At 41.1% G+C, this 21,525-nt stretch overlaps 1 protein-coding gene across 1 annotated transcript; it reads left to right on the plus strand.

The window, feature by feature from the left end:
• The first annotated feature begins 583 nt into the window (after window positions 1–583).
• On the plus strand, window positions 584–19,702 carry npffr2a (neuropeptide FF receptor 2a). Its single transcript, XM_031305794.2, has 3 exons — window positions 584–911; window positions 11,126–11,225; window positions 18,830–19,702. Exons 1-3 carry the CDS (start codon window positions 584–586, stop codon window positions 19,680–19,682), a joined length of 1,281 nt encoding a protein of 426 aa, XP_031161654.1. The 3' UTR covers window positions 19,683–19,702.
• The last annotated feature ends 1,823 nt before the right edge of the window (window positions 19,703–21,525 follow it).

The raw sequence follows: 21,525 nt of genomic DNA on the forward strand, positions 1-21,525 counted from the left end.
CCATATATACATAAGAGCTGGTGATACGATGAATTATGCACACTACATTAATGGAAACGATGGGACTATGTCATACATGTGCTGTAACTAAAATTAGCTGCACTACTCAATATTTAGTTATTTCATTTTAATATTAGCAATGAGCCAAATGACACTATGTAATGTGAAAGAGGTAGTAGCTCATGGTGACGAAAGAGTTCTCCCAACTCTGCAGATCAACCTTATAATAAAGGTGATATGTCAGTTTTGTTTCTGCTGCTCAATCTCTTCTTCTATCAGTTTAGACCTTTTTTCATGTAATTAATGTAACCTTGTGAAACATAGAGCACATACTAAGCATTTCGGCAATAGTGTATAGCTTCCATTATTGATGTATATTTGGTTGAAACAAGTTTTTTCTAGCATGAATGCAGAAAATGCATTATTGTTCAATTTTCAAAAGGTCTTTTAATGGGGTTTAAGTCTAAGCATTTTTAAAAATCTCATCATCTGTTCAATAAGTTCCCATTCTTTGAAATTGCAGTAGAAAGTGGGCTGGTTCACCATAAAGTCATCTACTCGTCCTTTATTTTTCAGGTTTAAAATGAACGAAGGACTTGAGAACAACTTGACTCAACTGCATGACAACTGGACATTTTACAACTCCTCCGTGGAGTATGTCATACCCAGGAGCAACATCACCTATGTTGGATTTTACCTGCATCAGCCATCCACAGCAGCCATCTTCATTGTGTCCTACCTGCTGATCTTCCTCGTGTGCATGGTGGGAAATGGAGTGGTGTGTTTCATTGTGATGAGGAGCAAAAACATGCGGACTGTCACCAACTTGTTCATCTTAAACCTTGCTGTGAGTGACCTCCTGGTTGGGATTTTCTGCATGCCCACAACACTTCTTGACAACATAATTACAGGTGAGCAGGGCAGTAATGTGAAGCTTTCATTGTGTTGCTGTTGTTGTTGTGTTTAACTTGGAAATTTTAGCCAAGCTGGCTGTGTGGTCATATAAGTAATGCAATTGGTCGTTTTAACACTTTCCAGACTGAAATTTCTTAACTACAACTATTTGATGGATTGCTGGGAATTTAGGAAGGGGCATTTATGCTCTGACTTTGACTTTAATCCAATCTAGTGCCACCAACAGGCCAAATCTCCCAACACTTAGTCTGATGACAAGATATCTAAAAAAACTGTAACCCCAATCTCAACAACTTTTAGGAGAATTTCCATAAACATTGGTTAAGACATTCATGTACCCAGAAAGATGAATCCTAATGCTGGTGATCCCTACTTTCCTCTAGCACCATAAGCAGGCTGACATTTTGAGGGAAATGTCTCAGCAACTATTGGATGGATTACTATTAAATGTGGTACAGACATTTAAGTTAACCTCAGGATGTATTGTAACAACTGTCGATACCCTGACTTTTGATCTTACGCAAACAGGTCAAAATTTTCACTTGTCCAACACTTAGTTAATGAAAGGATACCTCATAAACTAATTACTTGATTGCTGTCAGTCTCAGGTACAGTTTAATATAAGATGTAAGGGCCAACATACTACAAAGGTCTATCTTGACATGTTTTGCCCCACTAGTTCTAAAGATCGATGCGGCAAATTAATATCTCCATTTTTCCTCCAATTGACTGTTTAGCTTTGAGTGTGTCATGATGCATCACAGCTTCACAGGGCTGCTAGCCCTGTTAGTCCTTTGATTAACCTTGTTCCCTAATCCCTAACCACTGATTATATTTAATTCAATCTGCAGGACTGCTTTTGTTTTTTAGTTTAGACTTGCATTAATATGGACTACTAAGAGGTACTTGGAGGCCATCCCAGGCAACATGAGTCTTGAGGCGATCCTGAAATGAACTATTGTTTTGTTGACAGCCTGTGTTGATCAAAAGTGAAGAAGGCTCAGAGGAGTTGAAATTGTCATAGAGGAGTCAGGCAGACTTCCCTACATGCATGAATAAGACCAGGGCATTTTTACACATTGGGCTGATTAGACTTGACAGTTGGCTTTTTATGATACAAATCTCACAGGAGCAAGAGATTGTGGCTGAGAGTTTAGATTTTTCAAATAGATTGTCTACAGAAGCTACAATGACTTAATTTTTATCAGTTTTAAAACAAACAATTAAAAACCAGACATAATAATTCCAAAAGATACAAGTTTTCTCTCAACTGACTAAAATCAAGATCATCAATTTTACAAAAATCAATAAACCTAGAACCTCCTAAAAGGCATTAAAATTTGGATCTAATTTAGTGTGAAGAGTCAACTTGAAAATACAAAAAAAAAAAGCCTGCGAGCACGACTCTTTATTAAATGTCAATTGAATGACAAAAGAATGCTGTGAGCAATCACAGCATTCTTTTGTTATTCAGTGACTGTGGATCAATTCAACCTATATCCACACATACATATTTGTTGTAAAACCTTTTTAAAACATTTGCTACGTTTACGCCTGGCGTTCTCAATTTTCTGGCATTTCTGAACACCTAAAATTGAGACGTTTGGAAACGCTGCTGACTGCAGTCAGTGCTTGAAGTGGAAAAAAAAGGTGCCGGTACTCATAAATGTATGTATTTATTTAAACAAGTGTGTGTGTGTGTGTGTGTGTGTGTGTGTGTGTGTGTGTGTGTGTGTGTGTGCGTGCGTGCGTGCGTGCGTGCGTGCGTGCGTGCGTGCGTGCGTGCGTGCGTGCGTGCGTGCGTCAATCATTCTCTTGACAGCTTTAGTCCCCTCTCTGTCTGGCCAGAAAGTGACGCAAGTGATGCTGCTACATGTTTTGCAGCCTAGTTTGTTATCTTTAAAAACGAGCCAGCTGTTCGTGGAGCAAAAATACATAATTTGGTCCCTTGACCAACAGTCAGGCCATCCATGTGTTTCGTTACTCACGTTATTGTTGACGTCGGTGTCATTGACTAGGTAACGTCAAGGTTAGTAGCTGCAGACTCCTCATTAGCGCTAGCTGTTCAGCTCACATCAATGTTAACGTTAGTTTGAAGCTCATGATCATCAGGCTAACATAACGACTTACAAACTCGACACGCTTCTTTTTAATTTCTAGGTTTTCAGCAGTGAAAAATCTGTTATGGTCAGGGTGCAGGCATCAGACAGCTTTGCCGAACTAGCGTCCGTGGCTAAAGGAACTTCTGATAGGGTGGGCCGACTGCTTGCCTTTATGTGATTCGTCAAGATCTGAGGTAAGTCACATAGTGCCCTCTGGGTAGTGTAGTTTATGTAATGTTAGGGTCAATCTCTCTGACACTGACGCTTTCTCTGTCAGTGGTAGAGTGCTGGCTACATGCGAGAAGTAGCGGTGTAGGATTTTAATTCTAAGATGTGACCGATTTGACCGGTCTGGCCCTAAAAAGGCCAGACTTAACCTGACTCCAATTCTTTGGTCACTATTTGTGTTCGTTTACTGGTAGATCAGAGAAATAAAACTCAGGAATCAAATCAAGACCAGGATTCGTCCAGTTAAAGTTAATAACAAGTTTAGTGAATGATATTGCAGAAATACAAGTACATGTACATGGATATGATACTCAAAGGCAGAGTCTATATCGCCTAACGAACTGACAGAGTTTCCCCTGGCATCAGGTGCTGCTAAGTTAAAATGCTGTCTATTTATCCATTTCTGTCCCATCCCTGGTGGTGCCCTCATCAGTTTGGATCTGGTCCAGATCTTCTGGCTCCAGCCGGCTCCTGACTAATTTGTAACACTGTATAAAAAACATGACCTTGACTTCCAATTCTCAGCTCAGAAGAAGCAAGCCGCTATTGTTGGATTTTGAACACCTGTGTTTTAATCTCCAGCAAACTTTAAGGAGTTTTCATGAGAGCCAGGTCATTTCCATACAGTGTTACAAATCCGCGCTTGCATAGTGCTGACCATTGTTTTGCCTCGTTCCCTCCCCTGATCAGAGTTTCTTTCTCACCCTTCCTTTGACCCAGGGAAACAGAGACATTGAGGTCAGCCCCATGAACTCTAAAACCTTTTCTCAACACTTTCACAAAATATATTCTAACAGCGGTATGCAACAAAAAGTGCAGCTATGCTTAAGAGTAAAATGTAGAAGTGCCGGTACTGTGTACCGGTGAGTACTGGCCCACTTCGAGCACTGGTTGCAGTTTAATCTGGACGGTCAGAAACGGAGAGCTTTTAAAACAATGAAGCAGACAACTACGTTGGCTCCCTGACTACATCCTATCAGTCCATATGCAACCTGTTGTCATCAACCATACGTTCGAAAAGCTACGAAAAGATAAGCACTGTAATTCGTATGAGTCCTACTTTTTTTTTTTTTTGCTGGGTGCACCACATTGATTGCTGCTGTATAAGAACATGGCTGGCTGCATAGGGAGGTGGTCAGGGTAATGGGAATTCTTTGGGATTTTATTAGGGGCATTTTTAGGCCTTTATTTTCACAGGACAGATGAAGACATGAAAGGGTAGAGAGAGGGGGAATGACATGCAGCAAAGGGCCGCAGGTCGGAGTCGAACCCCGCGGCCGCTGCGTCGAGGAGTAAACCTCTATATATGTGCACCTGCTCTACCAACTGAGCTAACCTGGCCACCTTTGGGAGTGTTTTAATACAAACCACAAACTTTTTCCTAAACTTAACTAGTCGTTTTGATGCCTAAACTTCACTTTTGTTGCAGCATATCGCTCACTTTTCTTGCCTAAACTAAACTGTAATCTCCGCCAAAATGACAGGCAGCTCGCAGTGTTCTGTACCCGGCTCACAGTCACCTATTCTCGGGTAACTGAACCACCAACAATGACCGGCAGCTCACGGTGCTCTGTACCCGGCACACAGTCACCTATTCTCGGGTAACTGAACCACCAACTATCGCTGAGCTGACGGAGCACCACGCGGAGCACCACGCGGAGCACCACGCGGAGCACCACGCGGAGCACCACGCGGAGCACCACGCGGAGCACCGTAGCTGCTAAACACATCTACTAGCTGCTGCTGATACAACGAGCTGTGACGGAGGTCTGTAGCCTGCGTCACGAAGCTCTGTAGCGGCTTAAACAGCTTTCAACTGCTGCTCTGTAGCAAGGAGCTCTGTAGCCGATGTCACATGACCTGGCCGGCAGTCTCCTAGTTTTCGTATGATATCTTAACTTTTTGGACAATTCGTTCATGAGAATGCGTTGCCATATGTGTCCTTCCCTGATTCTGTTTTAGCATGGCTGGCCGACTGGTACTATCCATGGTATTAGAAGGGGGATTCAATTCTTGCATGTTTTTTGTTGTTGTGCACATCCCCCCCTCGGCTTATTTTCATAAATCGCACCCTGATGTGACCATTTTCCGGAAGAAAACAAACATCAGCCTTGACTACTGGTGGTTAATTCAACGTGGATAACGAATTACAGCCGTTTCTGATCTTGATGTTGATGCTAGCAGCTGTTGTACTGTTAAATTCTGCATTTTATAATGCTACTACTGCCTACATGCACAGGGGCAAGCTATATTGGAGTAATTTGTGACAATTCCCGTGTGAAACGCTGTTTTAAAATGAAAATGTAGTGTGGATGTAGCTTAAATCGCCTTATTCACCTCCAGAGATTACTTTATTGTGGGTATAATGAATAAATAGATAACACTACAACAAATTATACATCTAATGCCTGTCATTATTTTATGAATCAGGAACATGTTAGGGTCTGACATGGAGTTTGGGGAAATCCAGCTGGGAAAGTGCTTTGTGTCATTTAATCCCTGCTACAATGACATAACTCAAAATGAAATCCCAAAATATTATGGATAGCTTAGAGCTACCAGAAGTAAACAAAAATGAAAGTGTATCAGCTTTGCATTTGATTATCACATTTAAAATGATGTACTTTACTCCTGTTTTACCTGTCTAATACCTCTTTCACACCACTACCAGGGTTGGGCTAGAGTTGTCTGATCAGGGTTCAACCCTCCTTTTGGAAATTCAAACCAAGCCAGTCAACATGGGTGTATCCCTGGTCATGACAAATCAGAGATCAGCTGGGTCAACGCGGAAACAATGCATAACAACTACCATAAGTGCTAGAAATGGGCGGGGCTTACACGTCATATTCAGTGAACAGCTAACTTCACATACTCCAGGCCATCTGTATACCAGCATAATTCAGGTTTTGTAGCTACTTGTACAGTAGGGAGAGAAAAATAAAGCAGATTTTGTGATTTTTTCGCAGTGATTACGTTCTAAAGCACAAATAAATAACCATCAAACACTTCTCAGATGATTTTGTGCAGACTGATTTCTCCTCCTCTGCATATTTATTCGACAGCTGGAAAAGGAAGTAGGTTACTCTAGTATCGATTTTTGACTATTTTAGGACGAGGGGAGAACATTTCTCTTTGTTTGATTTTATTAAAAGTAAAGTGGGGCTTTGCTGTCGGCTTTACGACTCATTTCTTTTAAAAGACAGAGAGAAAAAAAGAGAGATTCACACTCCCCAGCAGTCACACTGAACTGCAGTCTGCAGATGGGTGTCTAGTGCCAGAGAGAGGGAGTAAGAGTGGCGGTGCCGAGAGAATGAAACCAAACTTATTTTCATACGTTTACGTCAACACAGGACACCACCATTTTTCATCCTGCCTACTGAAGCACTTGTGCTGTTACACTGAACATGCTTTCCGAGGAAATTACCTTTGAGAGGGATGCACTCCCAAATTTGATGAGATCTAGCTCATGTTTCTATCACGATTGATGCACTTATTGTACACCACTTTGGACAAAAGCATCTGCAAAATGAATGTGATGTAATAATGCACAGCATGACAAGAATAGAAAAAAAAAATTGAAAAACAGAACCAAGAAAACCTTAAGGTCTCCCTACTCTCTAATATGTGTATTTCATGTCTTATTTTACTTGGATGTTTAACCTTTACTGTACAGAAAGATGTATGTGCAGAGTATGAAACAAGAAGGTTGTTTTCACATTTATTTGCTGAAGGTTTTTTGTGCTTATCTTAAATCTATAATACATCTACGTTTTGAAACACAAAACATTTGCGCGTAACTACTTTGGCGTTTTGGAGCCCTCAAAACTGAGTTGTTTGGAAACCCTGCTGTACTGTTTTTTTTTTGAAAAAATATGCACAGCATGACAAGAATAGCACACAGCAAACCAGAAACAAGAAAAACTTAAAGTCCCAATGTAGATTTCTTGTACTTGGATGTTAGACCTTCACTGTGTAGAATGATTTTTGTGCAGAGTTTGACACTTTTAGATGAATGTGTTCAAGGTTCTCAGTTCAGGGATGATTTTGTGAGGTCACAACTAGTTTGGAAGCCAATCAGAGTCCAGTATGAAATGTACACATTGTGTGATGTGGAAACTTGACACTTCTAGCGCACGCACAAAGAGAACAGAAACATCTCGTATCCAGTAGTTAAACTTCTTATATTAAAACGTGCCTTGAGAAGACTTTTTAAAGGAACATTCAAAGCTTCACCAAATTGCTATTTACTGCAGTCTATTGTAGGGTAATTTGCTTCTCATTTTGTCCACCCAACTATGTTATGTGGCATATCCTAGTGGAGACATTACAGGAGGGGGAGGGAGAGTAACCACAAGTCATTCTAGTTGACTGGCATTCAACGGATATGGAAGTATGATTTTTCCTACAGCTGATCATCCGACCAAACTGAGCAACGAGGGAAGAAAGGAGTAGACCAAGAAGCTGAGGATCATAAAAATAAAAAATAAAAAATAAAAAATAAAAAAATAACAGAGCTCTTTTGCTGCAAAGGGAGAGCCTGCCGGAAGCACAACAGTCAGAGGAGCACTTATCAGATCTAAAGAGAGTGGGCCTAACACCTGAATATAAAAGGTAAAGTCACAGAGATGAAAATTGAACTCAGTCAGCTGTAACATGAAGCACAGTGTCAACCAGACAATGGGCAGAGCTCATCACAGTCTACCAGAAAGCTTTGTGATGACAGCCTCATGCTGTGCAATGCATTTTAGCAGCAGGGAATGGGACACTCAGACTGTCAATGACATTTGACCGGGCGATGAATCACACTCTAATAGGACAGTGATGCCGAGTGTATATAGCTGAACATTGCACACCAGTCAGATGGACAAGCGTTGGTTCAAAATACATTTTCTAGACTTTAGGGCCTCCAAAAAAAGTGATTTCATAGAAGATTTGAATATCCTCTGGACATGTTTATCAGTGATGTGACCCTTGTGTTTGTGGTCTATGTTGCTGAGGAAAACCCACGATGAGAGATCAGTTACTTAGCGCATTATGTGCTGCTTTCTGTCACTTTGTGTAGCTGCATTGTGAATATGAGCATCTAGTTTGGCCCCTGAGTGCTCTGTTAAGACTGGACAACAAGCAATCTGAGCATTGTCTCTCAAAGAAAGCTTTTATCTTCTGCAACATCAGGATGTTTCCAGCGCATAATGCTTTAATGGACCATAACAGGGTTTTGTCATCTGCATCAATGCTTATTGGCCAACTGCAATTAGCCTACCTCATAAAAGAAGAAACACAAGGAGATGAAAGCGACAATGTCACATGTTCTTCATATCACCTCAACAACCATCAATTTGCTTTTAAGGATATTGCGGATAATGGGACTGCATTATCACACTTGCATAACTTCTGCAGCTGAATAAATAACACATGCGTTGTATTAGTGTCACATTAACTTAGTATTTAAAACCTTTTGCATGTTTTTGTGGATATAAATCTAACAGCTTAACTGTTTTTGGAAAGCAATTAGGGTCTAATTTGTGTAATATTAATAGTGTTCTTGAAAACAAAAAAAGCAGATAGTAGAGGATCCCCGTTGGTTGGTAGACAGCTCAAGATCCTTCAGAGCCGTAGGCAGTGTTAATTAGTGGTTTCTACACTAAATAAGTTTTGCTGCATGTTCCTTAAAAAAAGTATAATAAAAAACAAAGGAGCCGCCATTTCAGTTAATTATTACGTGCACCATCCTATTACATGCATCATCCCACCGAACAGAACAAAGATTATGGCGTCTTGTAGAGATGGGAGTGTGAAAAACATTCCTATAACAAGCAGACAGGGCTACACTCTTTGCTGTGTTGGTCACAGAGACACTTGACATGTATACAGGGAGAACTGGCATAACCCGCTTATTCACTGCTGTGCATGTAAATACACGAGTTTCAAGAGTTGAGCTTGATCCCAATGCATCAACATAATTTATAAACTGTAAAATCCTGTTGAGGAAATGTTAACACTTTAAAGGTCCCATGACATGATGCTTTTTGGATGCTTTTATATAGACCTTAGTAGTCCCCTAATACTGTATCTGAAGTCTCTTTTATATAGGCCTTAGTGGTCCCCTAATACTGTATCTGAAGTCTCTTTCCAGAAATTCAGCCTTGGTGCAGAATTACAGCCACTAGAGCCAGTCCCACAATGAGCTTTCCTTAGTATGTGCCATTTCTGTGTCTGTAGCTATTGAGGAGGAGAGAGGGGGGGCCAAGGTGGAGGGTGTGGGCGCGGCCTTGACCAACTGCCACTTTGCTCGTTTGAAAGCCATGATGTCTCTCTCTCATGGGTGGGCCAAATTCTCTGGGCGGACAAAGCAGAGAAAGGGGAGGGAACCTTGCTCCTTATGACCTCATAAGGAGCAAGATTCCAGATCGGCCCATCTGAACTTTCATTTTCTCAAAGGCAGAGCAGGATACCCAGGGCTTGGTTTACGCCTATTGCCATTTCAAGCCACTGGGGGACCATAAGCAGGCTGGGGGAATGCATATTAATGTTAAAAAACCTCATAAAGTGAAATTTTCATGCCATGGGACCTTTAAAATCAGACCAATCTATCACTGGAAACTCAGATATGCTTTCTCCACCTTTAAGTCTCTTGGTCATCTGTAATCTGACTGGACATGCTTTGACATGTCAGCAAAAACCAGGGTTAAAGTTCAAATGATTGTAATTTAAATTCAGAGCAGGGCACTGCAAAATCAGGGCAGAGTAAACAACAAGTAGTGCTGCCACAAGCTTCAGCATTGTCACTCCCGACATAAAGCAATTCTTCCGCTGTGGAGACAACACAGCTTGATCAAAAACTTAAAGGGAGTTGGCAGTTACATGTTTGTCTTTTTAAGGGGCTTAAATGTTTAGGGACAAACTACATAGTGAAAAGACAGCTGCACTAATGGCTACTTATTACCTCTGCCAAGGAGGTTATGTTTTTGATGCAGTTTGTTTGATTGTCCGTTTGTTAGCAGGATTACGGAAAAACTACTGCCCGATTTTCATGAAACTTGGTGGGAAGGTGTAGCATGGGCCACATTCAATTTTGTAGCAGATCCGAATCATGGGCGGATACACACATTTCCGTACTTTTGTGAACATTGCGAGTTAGGTCATTTTGCCTTGGTGGAGGTCTGCGTTGTCTGAGTACACTTCTAATTTATTGTATGTTCAATTTGGTCTTTTAATCAAACCACTAGCAAAATATGTTCTAGGCAAACTTCTAGCAACATCTTTAACAAACCAAAATGCTGTATTATCGGCACAAGATGATATGAAATGTGGATTATTTAATTTTATGAAACGTCTTGACTTCCTGAGAAGAACTTTTTCCATCACTATAAACTGATTGACACCTGTTGCCCACAAAACCCTTCCTTTAAAAGGGGTACGTCACCAAGTGTATTGTCATGAATTTGTGGGACTCACGAGACAAATTCAAATAAGAATGGTCCAAGTCGAAGCAGCAGCAAAGGCTGAGATTCAGATTTCTAGTACCCAGTATCAAGCTCCAAAAATGTTTCAATTCATTTGTACCTCACTAGAAGTGTAGTGGAGTAGAAAGTATGGATAATTGCTGCAAAATGTAACAAAGTAAAAGTCAAAAGTATGCACTATTGATTGTACTTAAGTAAAATACAGATACGTGAAAAATTTACTTAAGTACAGTAACGAAGTATTTGTACTTTGTTACATTCCACCACTGCTTATAGTTGCACTGCTTATCCGCTCCCCTGTACTCTGATTTGATTGGGTGTGTGAATTAGTTTGAAATCATACATGAAAAGCTGGTCTGTCCTAAGGCGTTGTCATAGAGGTATATCAGCTGAATGCATCTTTCTTGTCAACAGGATGGCCTTTTGGAAGCCTGGTCTGCAAAATGAGCGGCATGGTTCAAGGGATCTCCGTGTCAGCATCTGTCTTCACTCTGGTTGCTATTGCTGTTGACAGGTACAGTAGCTGTATTTTACTATTACTGCTGGATATTATATAACAGTACATTTTCTTTTTCCAGCACCTTTCACACTTGAATTGCAACATTGATTTATGTGAACAAAACTGAACAGACCAGAAACAACTATGATTACAAACCACCACAAAGGCTGCACAATCCTATTAATTTATATTCTAAACTCAAGGTTCACTGACTGCCTTTCTCCCGGAGCTTTCTGTATCTCACAGCCTTCTTTTGTGAGTGGAAGATATGGTTGAAAGCTAAAAAAAACAAACAAATAGAAAGTGATTTGGCAGGGTGAAGCTAACTCAGCCAAACAGCCCTACCTTTATTCACATTTTCCCACCTATGGTGTTAAATCCAAAATTCTTCATCACATAACGTTATGGTAAAGTGAAGTGACAGTTTGGTGTCATAATTATCCGTAGCACAGTTTTCTCTACTGTGTGTTAGCAAAAAGAACAGGGCGTGTATTCGGTCAGATGGATGGTGCATTTTTGGAACAACCCCTGCCGGAGTACACGCCATGGCCTTATGTGCTTATACACTGATCATTTTTAATTAATTAATTATAGACAAAATATGAGATTTTTTTTACCATGTTCAAACTATATTTTGAATAAAGTCACAGTCCAGTATGCCAACCTTGAGTTTAGGATATTTTATTATAGATATGTGTTCCCGAGCTCATAAGTCAACATCATTGCTCAAGGCAATACAATGTATTATTTTGATCTACATCTGACTCCATATATGCATTAAAATACAGATTTCTTTTTACACTTAAAAAAGGTTTTAATACACAGCGGCAACCAGTGATGAAAAGTTAACCCAATGCGGAAGTGCCCTAACCCTGCCTTCTTTCTAATTTCCAGCAGGGGGCGATTCCACTGCCTCCAAAAAGAAGTCTGTTTCTATAGAAGTCTATGAGAAAATGAGCCTACTTCTCACTTGATATATAACCTCAGTCAACATTTTTTTCAACAGAAACAAATTTATGGTCGCTAGTTTCAAGCCTTTGTCAATACAGCATGATGTTCATTTTGTAAATATGGTACTATTTATTTTAAAAAATATGATGAAGCAGGGGATGCTTTAGGGTGTGGTTACACACCGACCTGTCAATCATCATAGAGGCCTAGTGATGCTAACCATGGACCTGTGTAAATTAAAATAGCCGTGAACTTGTTTTTGGGTGCTCTCCATGTTTTCATCTTAAACTTTGACCGTCTCGCTGTGTGCTTTCACTTCATCAAAGTGAATTGAAACAATATTATGTTGTTTAGCATTCGGTAGCACCTTGCCAATCAAAGCTAGTTAGCTAGTGCTAACGGGTAACTTAAGGGAAAGTTTTTCTTCGATATTCTGTACTGCCGTACATGCAGACGAATAGCGTAAGTGCCTGGAGGTCTATGTTTACCTGTTGGTAAAATTCAGCTGGATGACTTGCTTCTGAAGCAACTCTTCCTCTCTCTCTCTTTAGCGTTTAGCTTAACACAGCGCCATTTCAACCATAACAATACTGGCTTGGCTGTGTCATCCTCCCCAGCTCTGCCATCTTGTCCAAATCTGATCACTTGTGGCTCTCAAATACAAAGATGGCAACGGCCAAAATGCAAACTGCTGGCTTCAAAATGGCAGTCCACAAACCAATGTGACGTCACGTTACTTGTACAGTCAGTTACTTTTGTCGGTTGGTGTGTGTAAATACACAGCATTCAAAGTTGGCCCCATCTCCCTGAGAGAGAGAGAGAGAGAGAGAGAGAGAGAGAGAGAGAGAGAGAGAGAGTGCTAGAAAGTGAATGAAGAGAGGGATCGGCATTAGCCATAACAAAGCTGTAAATCAGAAGAATAAAACATCATTTTCGGATACGATTACATTCTTATCTATAAATAAACACACCCACACCTCCGCACAACCCTGCGAGAAGGTGCCACATTACCAAAGTCTGTGTGAATGTCCTGTCCGCTGTGGCCTCTCTGCTCTGTGTGTGACTCACCCCCGCCCTCGGTCACACAGACACACCAACAGGACATAGCAGCACTCTGCACACAGAAGGGAATGAGATGAGGAGCAGGGGAAAGGCATAAAAACACAGCGACGTTACAACCCATTTATCGTGAAATACTGCCGCTTTGTATCGTACAGGCGCTGGAGGGTGCCTTGTGCATCAGTATCACAGGCCGAGGTGGGTGACAAAGCGGCGGTATTTCACCGTCTGGGAATGATAGGGGGCTGCACACCCTTCACACTGTTATTAGCTGGGGGTTAAACACCCACATGGGGCCCATAGTCTCTTTGTCGACGCCCATAAACTTCCTGAACACAAGAAGAAGAAAAGGCAGGCAAATGAGAAGGGTTGTACAGCTTTCTCATCTTTATCTCGTATGTGTCCTCTTTTGAACCATCATGCTGAATTGCCTAATTGCAGTTAATGGAGATGACACCAGCTGGCTCTTAATCTTACTTAATCACTTAATAAACCACTGGAGCACGTAGAATCTCACAGTGGGGAAATGCGGAAGTACAAATCCAGTGGAGTTATAGCAGCTCTCGAAGCTGGAAAAATTAAAAAAAATGTTGCCCGGTCCTCAGACACCAGACATGCATTGACGTCACTGTCACAATTTGAAATCACTGGAAGGTGTCTGCGCCTCTGGAATGGAGTTTGAAATGCTTTGATACTCAAAAGTCAAAGTCACCTTACATATCTATCAGCCACATGACTAGAATTAGTTTTGAATGAATGAGGAGATAAAGGGCTCTCTTGTCTGCCTGTTTGGCCAGTGTATTCATGCACAAATACGCCAGAACTTAACTACTGCATCTATTCTAATGTGACCGTACTGCTATAAAACTATTATCAAACTATTATTCTGTTCTATTATTCTATGTTGGAATGACAAATGTTTGACATCTCATAGTGGTCAATAAAATCCTCCTTTTCCTCTATACCTTAACATCAACACTAACCCCAACCATAGTCATTCATAAATTGACTGGTCTAGTTGTCCCTGCATGCCTCTGTTCTAGTTGAGATTAGAGCTCGAAGTCAATCCACCTCCCTTTCAACGGAGGCGGTAGTCAGTGGTAGTCGCCAGTTTTGTCTAAGCTGTAATGATTTCCATCCACCCCCCTGGAATGTTTCAACTGATCTGCTGGCAAATAGAAAAAGTCTACATTCTAATAGTGTTTTTTTCGTCTGTGTCTTAACTTGTCTGTGTATATCATGCCTGCAGCTGCTTCACAATCAAGGCTTCCGGCACATCCAAAAATTACACTCTCTCTCTCTTTTTTCTTCTTTTTTTAAACAATGGCATAGTTTTTAACGTCAACTATTTTCAGTTTCAGTTTTCTAGACAACTGCTTAGAAGAACCCATGGTGTTGATTGTTGAGGCAAGGTCAGATGAGTCTGGGCATTTAAAACCTTTGAGATTGACATCACCTGGTCTTTCCAGACGATGATTGAGAACAATCCATGACACTGTCAGGTCTCAGCTTTCCAAAGGGGGCGGTGCATGCTATAAACTCTGCAAGGTGCCCAAACTTTTGCAGACGCCATTTTTTAGTTTTCTGTTATTTTGAAAGTGTAAATGATGGAAATAAAATCTAACTTTTTTTGACATATTATAAGAATGTCTAATCTGTCATTTGATGCCTTTTGGAGATTTTTCCATCTTTTCTTGGCTTCTTTATGCACATTAATACAAATTTTTACCTGGGGTGCCCAAACTTTCGAGCCCCACTGTATACAGTACATATACAGTATGTATATACATACATATATACACATATACATACATAGATATATGTACACACACACACACATATATATATATATATATATATATATATACGCACACACACATACAAATATATAATTTATACTTTTTAAAATTACTTAAAATTTTAGAACATAAAATAAAAAATGTTTATTTATTCAATTATTACATTTTGTATGCCGTTGTAAACAATGACATTCAAGATGGGTGTGATATAATAACTAGTGATTAAGTTACAAATAATACTTCGTACAACCACTTCTTAAAGTCTGCATGCTCTGAAACCCTATACACTTCTGATACTCACGTGACCATACGCGACACGCGCTACCGTATTGACTTTAAGATTCTTCTTCTCCATCCCGAACTCTCTGATCCTCCTCTTCCTCACTGCTCTTCACTCCTTCTGCCCGCCTGTCCACAATGGTTTAGAGCCTTCAGCCATTCTGCTCCTCGCCCTTGGAACTCCCTCCCGCTATCCATCCGTACCTTAGAGTCTATACCCACCTTTAAAACCTCCCTCAAAACCCACCTTTTTTCCGAAAGGCCTACCCCACATGACTCCACTCTCCATCAAAATAATGGATAGATTGCTTTATTTTAATTTTCTATCTCAATCTTGTAAATGTGTTTGTTTTAATTTAATTATATTTGCCTTTTTAACTATATTTTTGCTTGTTTTAACTGTAATGTGTCCTTGAGTGCTATGAAAGGTGCCCATAAATAAAATGTATTATTATTATTATTATTATTATTATTATTATTACTGCCTAAACAGACTGACTGGTCACTGGTCATCTTTTGTGGACGTTGTTAAGAGGGGCGCACTTAATACATTCATGGGGTTTGTAATGCAGAAGATAGATTCAACACAGAACCATACATCAGGCATTAGTAAGAGCAAGAACAGCAGGCAAGTGAGTGACTTCAATGTGTGAGTGGTGAAGAGAAGAGAGCGGTGTCAGAGTTAGCGTAGCGGCTCTGTGAGGGAAAAGCGAGAGGAAAAAGAGATCGTAAAGACGATGTAAAGTGAGTTAACAGAAAACACCAAGCTTCTTAAAAGCTCTGAACACCCATACAGGTGTTTTCAGTTAATTGTGGCTGATTGGACCTCTTTCCAGTACTGTGTTGGTGTGGTTAGACTGATTGAGTGACATCCCCTGTTAGTGCTGTTGCACCTGTTAGGGCGGGACAAATGACAGCCTTATCATTCTTATTGGTACAAAGAAGTTCCCATCAAAGCTCGGGCCACCTTCAATCTGAGCAGAGTCAAATTAGCCAGAACTGAAAACACCTGTGTGGTTGATCAGAGGCTTTGAGACACAGTGGTTGTATCTCATAACCCTTAAATTGATGAAAATTCATGAGTCCTCCACTTGCCTCACTTCCTCGAGTCATACTCCCTCCCACCGAGGACGCATGGGAGAGATGCAAGGAAATTGTGGGAGGAGAGAGGCAACAAGCAAATGTGTTTTAGAGGGATGAGACGTCCTTTCCTCTGAAGCGTCACATGAATTTGTCAGCTGTATGGGTGGAGTTAGCAACTCCTTCAGCTGCACGGCTTCCGGGAAAGCTGCTCGACGTTCCCTCCTCAATGCTTGCTTCTTCGTCCTCAGGGCAAAAATAAGAGCTTTGAGATGGCCTTCACCGAGGAGGGACAGAACAACTTCTGGTTCAGCCGAGGAACTATCAAATAAGGGTTATAAGATACTGTCTGTAAAGTTAAGGATGTTACAACGTGGACACATGGAATGCACACAGTGTCACGCACACATCAAACCTTTTTGTTTACTCAAATTGCACAATTTTTGCGGTTATGTAATGGATTAATCGTGCAGCTCTAAAGCACATTTTTATCAGCTGATTCATACATTTAAACATCATAGCTATATTCCGGAGGAAGCCCGGGGCCCCCTGCATGGGGGCTCCAGTGGGGGACTCCATAGTTCTGTTGGGGGAATTCAACGCGCACGTGGGCAATGATGGAGACACATGGAGAGGCGTGATTGGGAGGAACGGCCTCCCTGATCTAAACCCGAGTGGTTGTTCGTTGTTGGACTTCTGTGCTAGTCATGGATTGTCTATAACGAACTCCATGTTCGAACATAGGGATGCTCATAAGTGTACTTGGTACCAGAGCACCCTAGGCCAAAGGTCAATGATCGATTTTATAATTGTTTCATCTGATCTGAGGCCATATGTTTTGGAAACTCGGGTGAAGAGAGGGGCGGAGCTGTCAACTGATCACCATCTGGTGGTGAGTTGGGTCAGGGGGTGGGGGAAGACTCTGGACAGACCTGGTAAGCCCAAATGGGTAGTGCGGGTAAATTGGGAACGTCTGGAGGAGGCCCCTGTCCGACAGATTTTCAACTCACACCTCACCCCAAGGAGCACTTTGAGGAACTCCTAAATCCAACTAATACTGAGCATCTAAATCTAAAATGACTATGTTAGAGGCAGATCTGGAGGATGATGGGGGATTGTCGTCAATTTCCCCTGTCTTGGTTGACATGCCTCTTCAACATTGCGTGGAAGTCTGGGACAGTGCCAAAAGAGTGGCAGACCGGGGTGGTGGTTCCTCGGTTCAAAAAGGGGGACCAGAGGGTGTGTGCCAATTACAGGGGTATCACACTTCTCAGCCTCCCTGGTAAAGTCTACTCCAAGGTGCTGGAAAGGAGGGTTCGGCCGATAGTCGAACCTCGGGTTGAAGAGGAACAACGCAGATTCTGTCGTGGTCGTGGAACAACGGACCAGATCTTCACTCTCGCAAGGATCCTGGAGGGAGCCTGGGAGTATGCCCATCCAGTCTACATGTGTTTTGTGGATCTGGAAAAGGCGTATGACCGGGTCCCCCGGGAGATACTGCGGGAGTATGGGGTGAGGGGGTCCCTTCTCAGGGCCATCCAATCTTTGTATGACCAAAGCGAGAGCTGCTTCCGGGTTCTCGGCAGTAAGTCGGACTCGTTTCAGGTGAGGGTTGGCCTCCGCCAGGGCTGGTTCTCAGCAGGAAACTGATGAGTGCCTACTCCAGTTAGGGAATAAGTCCTTACCCCAGGTGAAGGAGTTTGAATACCTTGGGGTCTTGTTCACGAGTGAGGGGACAATGGAGCGGGAGATTGGTCTGAGAATTGGCGCAGCGGGGGCGGTATTACATTCAATTTAGAAAATTTACCTAGGCCGATCACGTCAGTGGTTCACTTCAGCTTTGATACACCACCTGAAAACACAACATCCAATTCAATATGCAGAGTAAATAAAAAAATCAAACATTTGATTGTTACAGAACTGAATGAAGAATAATATATTTAATATTGTGTTTTATATATATTGTCAAAGTTTGGTGTGTTACTTTCAATAAAAGTGTGATCATTTTATTGGTTTGTAGTTTTTCAATTCAGATTCATTAAATTCATGAAATCAATTAAAAAGTAGAATATTAATACAAATATACAAAAAAAAAAAACTATTTTAAAATGGGTTTAAAAAATAAGTCATTTTTGGTTTTCGGTTTTCGGCCCAGTGCACCCTGAATTTTCAGTTTCGGCCCAGAATTTTCATTTCGGTGCATCACTACTGACCAGCATAGTTTGCATATCCCTTATACTCATGACCCCGAGATTCCTGACAACAGGCCCTCCATGTGAATAAAGCCTGGATTAGTCACTTCATGAAATACAGTACTCTAATCATACAATGTTGTCCCATTTTAAGTAAATGTTCTTAGCCGTCACTCTATTTTCGATGGAAAAGGTATTTTTAAAAGCAAATGTATGTCTGCATCCATTTTTCCTGATCCAGTATTTCTTTTTATTGCAGATTCAGATGCATTGTCTACCCATTCAAGCAAAAGTTGACCATATCCACAGCCTCCTTGATAATAGTCATTATCTGGGTTCTGGCCATATCCATTATGTGTCCCTCTGGGGTGATGCTCCAAGTGACCAAGGAGCAAACCATTCGGGTGTTACTGGGCTATGACAACAAAACAAGCCCGTTTTATTGGTGCAGAGAGAATTGGCCAAACCAGGAGATGAGGAAGATTTACACCACTGTCCTGTTTGCAAATATCTATCTTGCTCCTCTTTCCCTCATCGTGATCATGTACGGCCGGATTGGCATTACACTTTTCAAAACAGCGGTTCCAACGGGAGGAAAGCCAGGCAAAGACAACCGCCACACTGTGTCAAAGAAAAAGCAAAGGGTGATTAAAATGCTTCTATTAGTTGCTTTGCTTTTCATCCTTTCCTGGCTACCTCTGTGGACCCTCATGATGTTGAGCGACTATGCCAGCCTGACTGAGCAGCAGTACAGAATCATCAACATTTACATTTACCCCTTTGCCCACTGGCTAGCCTTCTTCAACAGCAGCGTCAACCCTATCATTTACGGTTTCTTCAATGAGAATTTCCGCAGAGGATTTCAAGCTGTGTTCAAGTTTAGCCTGTGTACGGCGGATGGACAGCGGAGAAAAACCTACTCGCACAGGCTGCAGGGAAACTCTGTGCTCCCAGCTAATAATGCACAAACGTCCCTGGAGCCCATTTCTCTTAACAGCCTAGATAAGAACCCTTCCAGGCGACTCAACCACGTTACTGAACAGGACCTGGTCATGGAGGACATGGAGAAGGCATCTTGCAGCAGTGGGGGTGTGACTGCAGTGTCTATTTGAGGAGACACATGGATAATTTTTTTTTTGTTTTTTAAGATTATTTTTTGGGGATTTTAGGCCTTTATTTATTTAGGACAGACGAACACATGAAAGGGGAGGGGGTGGGGTGGAACTTTAGTTATCAATAAAAGGGAAAACAATCTCATTGGAGGTGCATTACTTATCAATTAGGATATTGCATTGATAACCAGCTCCTGTCATGCTCCATGACACTCCTTATAAAACTGTATGTATAACTGTATAAAGATGCATCAAACATAAATGTACTGTGATGTTTGCAGAGCAGATTTCAAAAGTAAAGTCACCTAGACAAAAATATTTTTTTAATTTAATGACCTTGTAGATTGGCACATTAGATGGAACGTCTACGCTGTATTTGTACATTATTCACTTCTATTGAGATTTAGAAGTACTTAAAGTACTTACAGATCTTAAAAAGGAAAACCTCTGTGGCCTATAAAATAGCTTTTAAACCAGGCTTCAAAGGTAAAGAGGTCCAACATCCATCAAAGACTTCAGCACAGCGACAGAAGTTGAAGTAACAACCTTTCAGGTCCCAGTGACCATGGTTATACAGCTCAAAAGCTGTATATGTAGTTATATTTCAGAGAACAAAACTGTACGGGGGGATGCTGTATCAAGGCTTTTAACTTGAATATCGAATCACATAAGCATCTACCTCTAAAGCCATAACCATACTTTTTAAACTTAATAATTACAGTGAACCCTTGGCAAAAAAGAAACACAGCTGCCTGCGGAGAAAAGTTGAGACAGACTCAACTTTTGAAAAAAAAAAAAAAAAAACGCAACTTGACATCACACTGCGGTGTCCAATCATGTAACTAGAGATCAGACTTGTCACTTGATTTTTAGGCGGTGTGAGAGTCCCGTACGGTAAACGGGAAACATCACTGCCTCTATCGCTGCCACAAGAAAGCACAGAGGGTAAAAAAACTCCCGAAACACAAGCACTGAACTGGAGTTTGTGTAACAGCTGACTGTTTCCTTGCAACAAGAAAGCACAGCCGTCTCTTTTCTCTCTCTCTCTCTCTCTCCTCTTTCTCCGTGAAATAAAGCTGCTTTCAAGTGCGGTCAGAAACATTAAGATCTATAAACGACCTGATGGAAAACTTTAATTGTGAAATATAAAGTCTACTTATGTACATGACACTCCCACACCGCCGCACCACCCTGCGGAAAATCGCCGGATCCCCTTTAGCTGATGTGAACGTAGCCTCGGTCTTTAATGGGTCTGAGGCTTGCAAAGTAAATTATTACATACACCTATTTAGGTCACTTATATTGCAATATTATATAATTACTTGACTATTTTATCAATTCTTTACAAACTAAACTTGTGAGGAAAATATGTAGAAATGTACCAGTCTATGAAGACTGTTTGACTAAAAAGAGCCCAAGTTACTTAATGGGTTTTATCTTTTCAGTCTTTCTAAAAAGTTCAAATATGTCCCTGTGGTTCCCTGTCGTATTATGGGATAAAGTGGCATATGGCTAGTAAATGTAAACATCTTGCCATTTTAACAAATATTATTGAGTAGCATTCACAAACCACAGCACATGAGGCATGGAAAGCATCAGACTGATTATACTGATGAAGGAGTTAATTATACTTTGGTATAATTACTGAAATGTTGGAGACCATGGGCAGCCTCTCATGCCAGTAGCACTTTTGAGGCTGGTGTTTCTCAAAATTCAGGCCGAATGTCTCAGCTTCCTCTGACAAAGAAAATGTGTTTTTAGAAAGTTCTTTTCCTTCAATTTGTCTAAAGTTTTTTTTTTTTTATTAACTGAACGGCAAATTCAGTTCATGATTACTATGGCC

Source organism: Sander lucioperca, chromosome 2, assembly GCF_008315115.2.
Source record: "Sander lucioperca isolate FBNREF2018 chromosome 2, SLUC_FBN_1.2, whole genome shotgun sequence".
In the NCBI taxonomy this organism is placed as follows: domain Eukaryota; kingdom Metazoa; phylum Chordata; class Actinopteri; order Perciformes; family Percidae; genus Sander; species Sander lucioperca.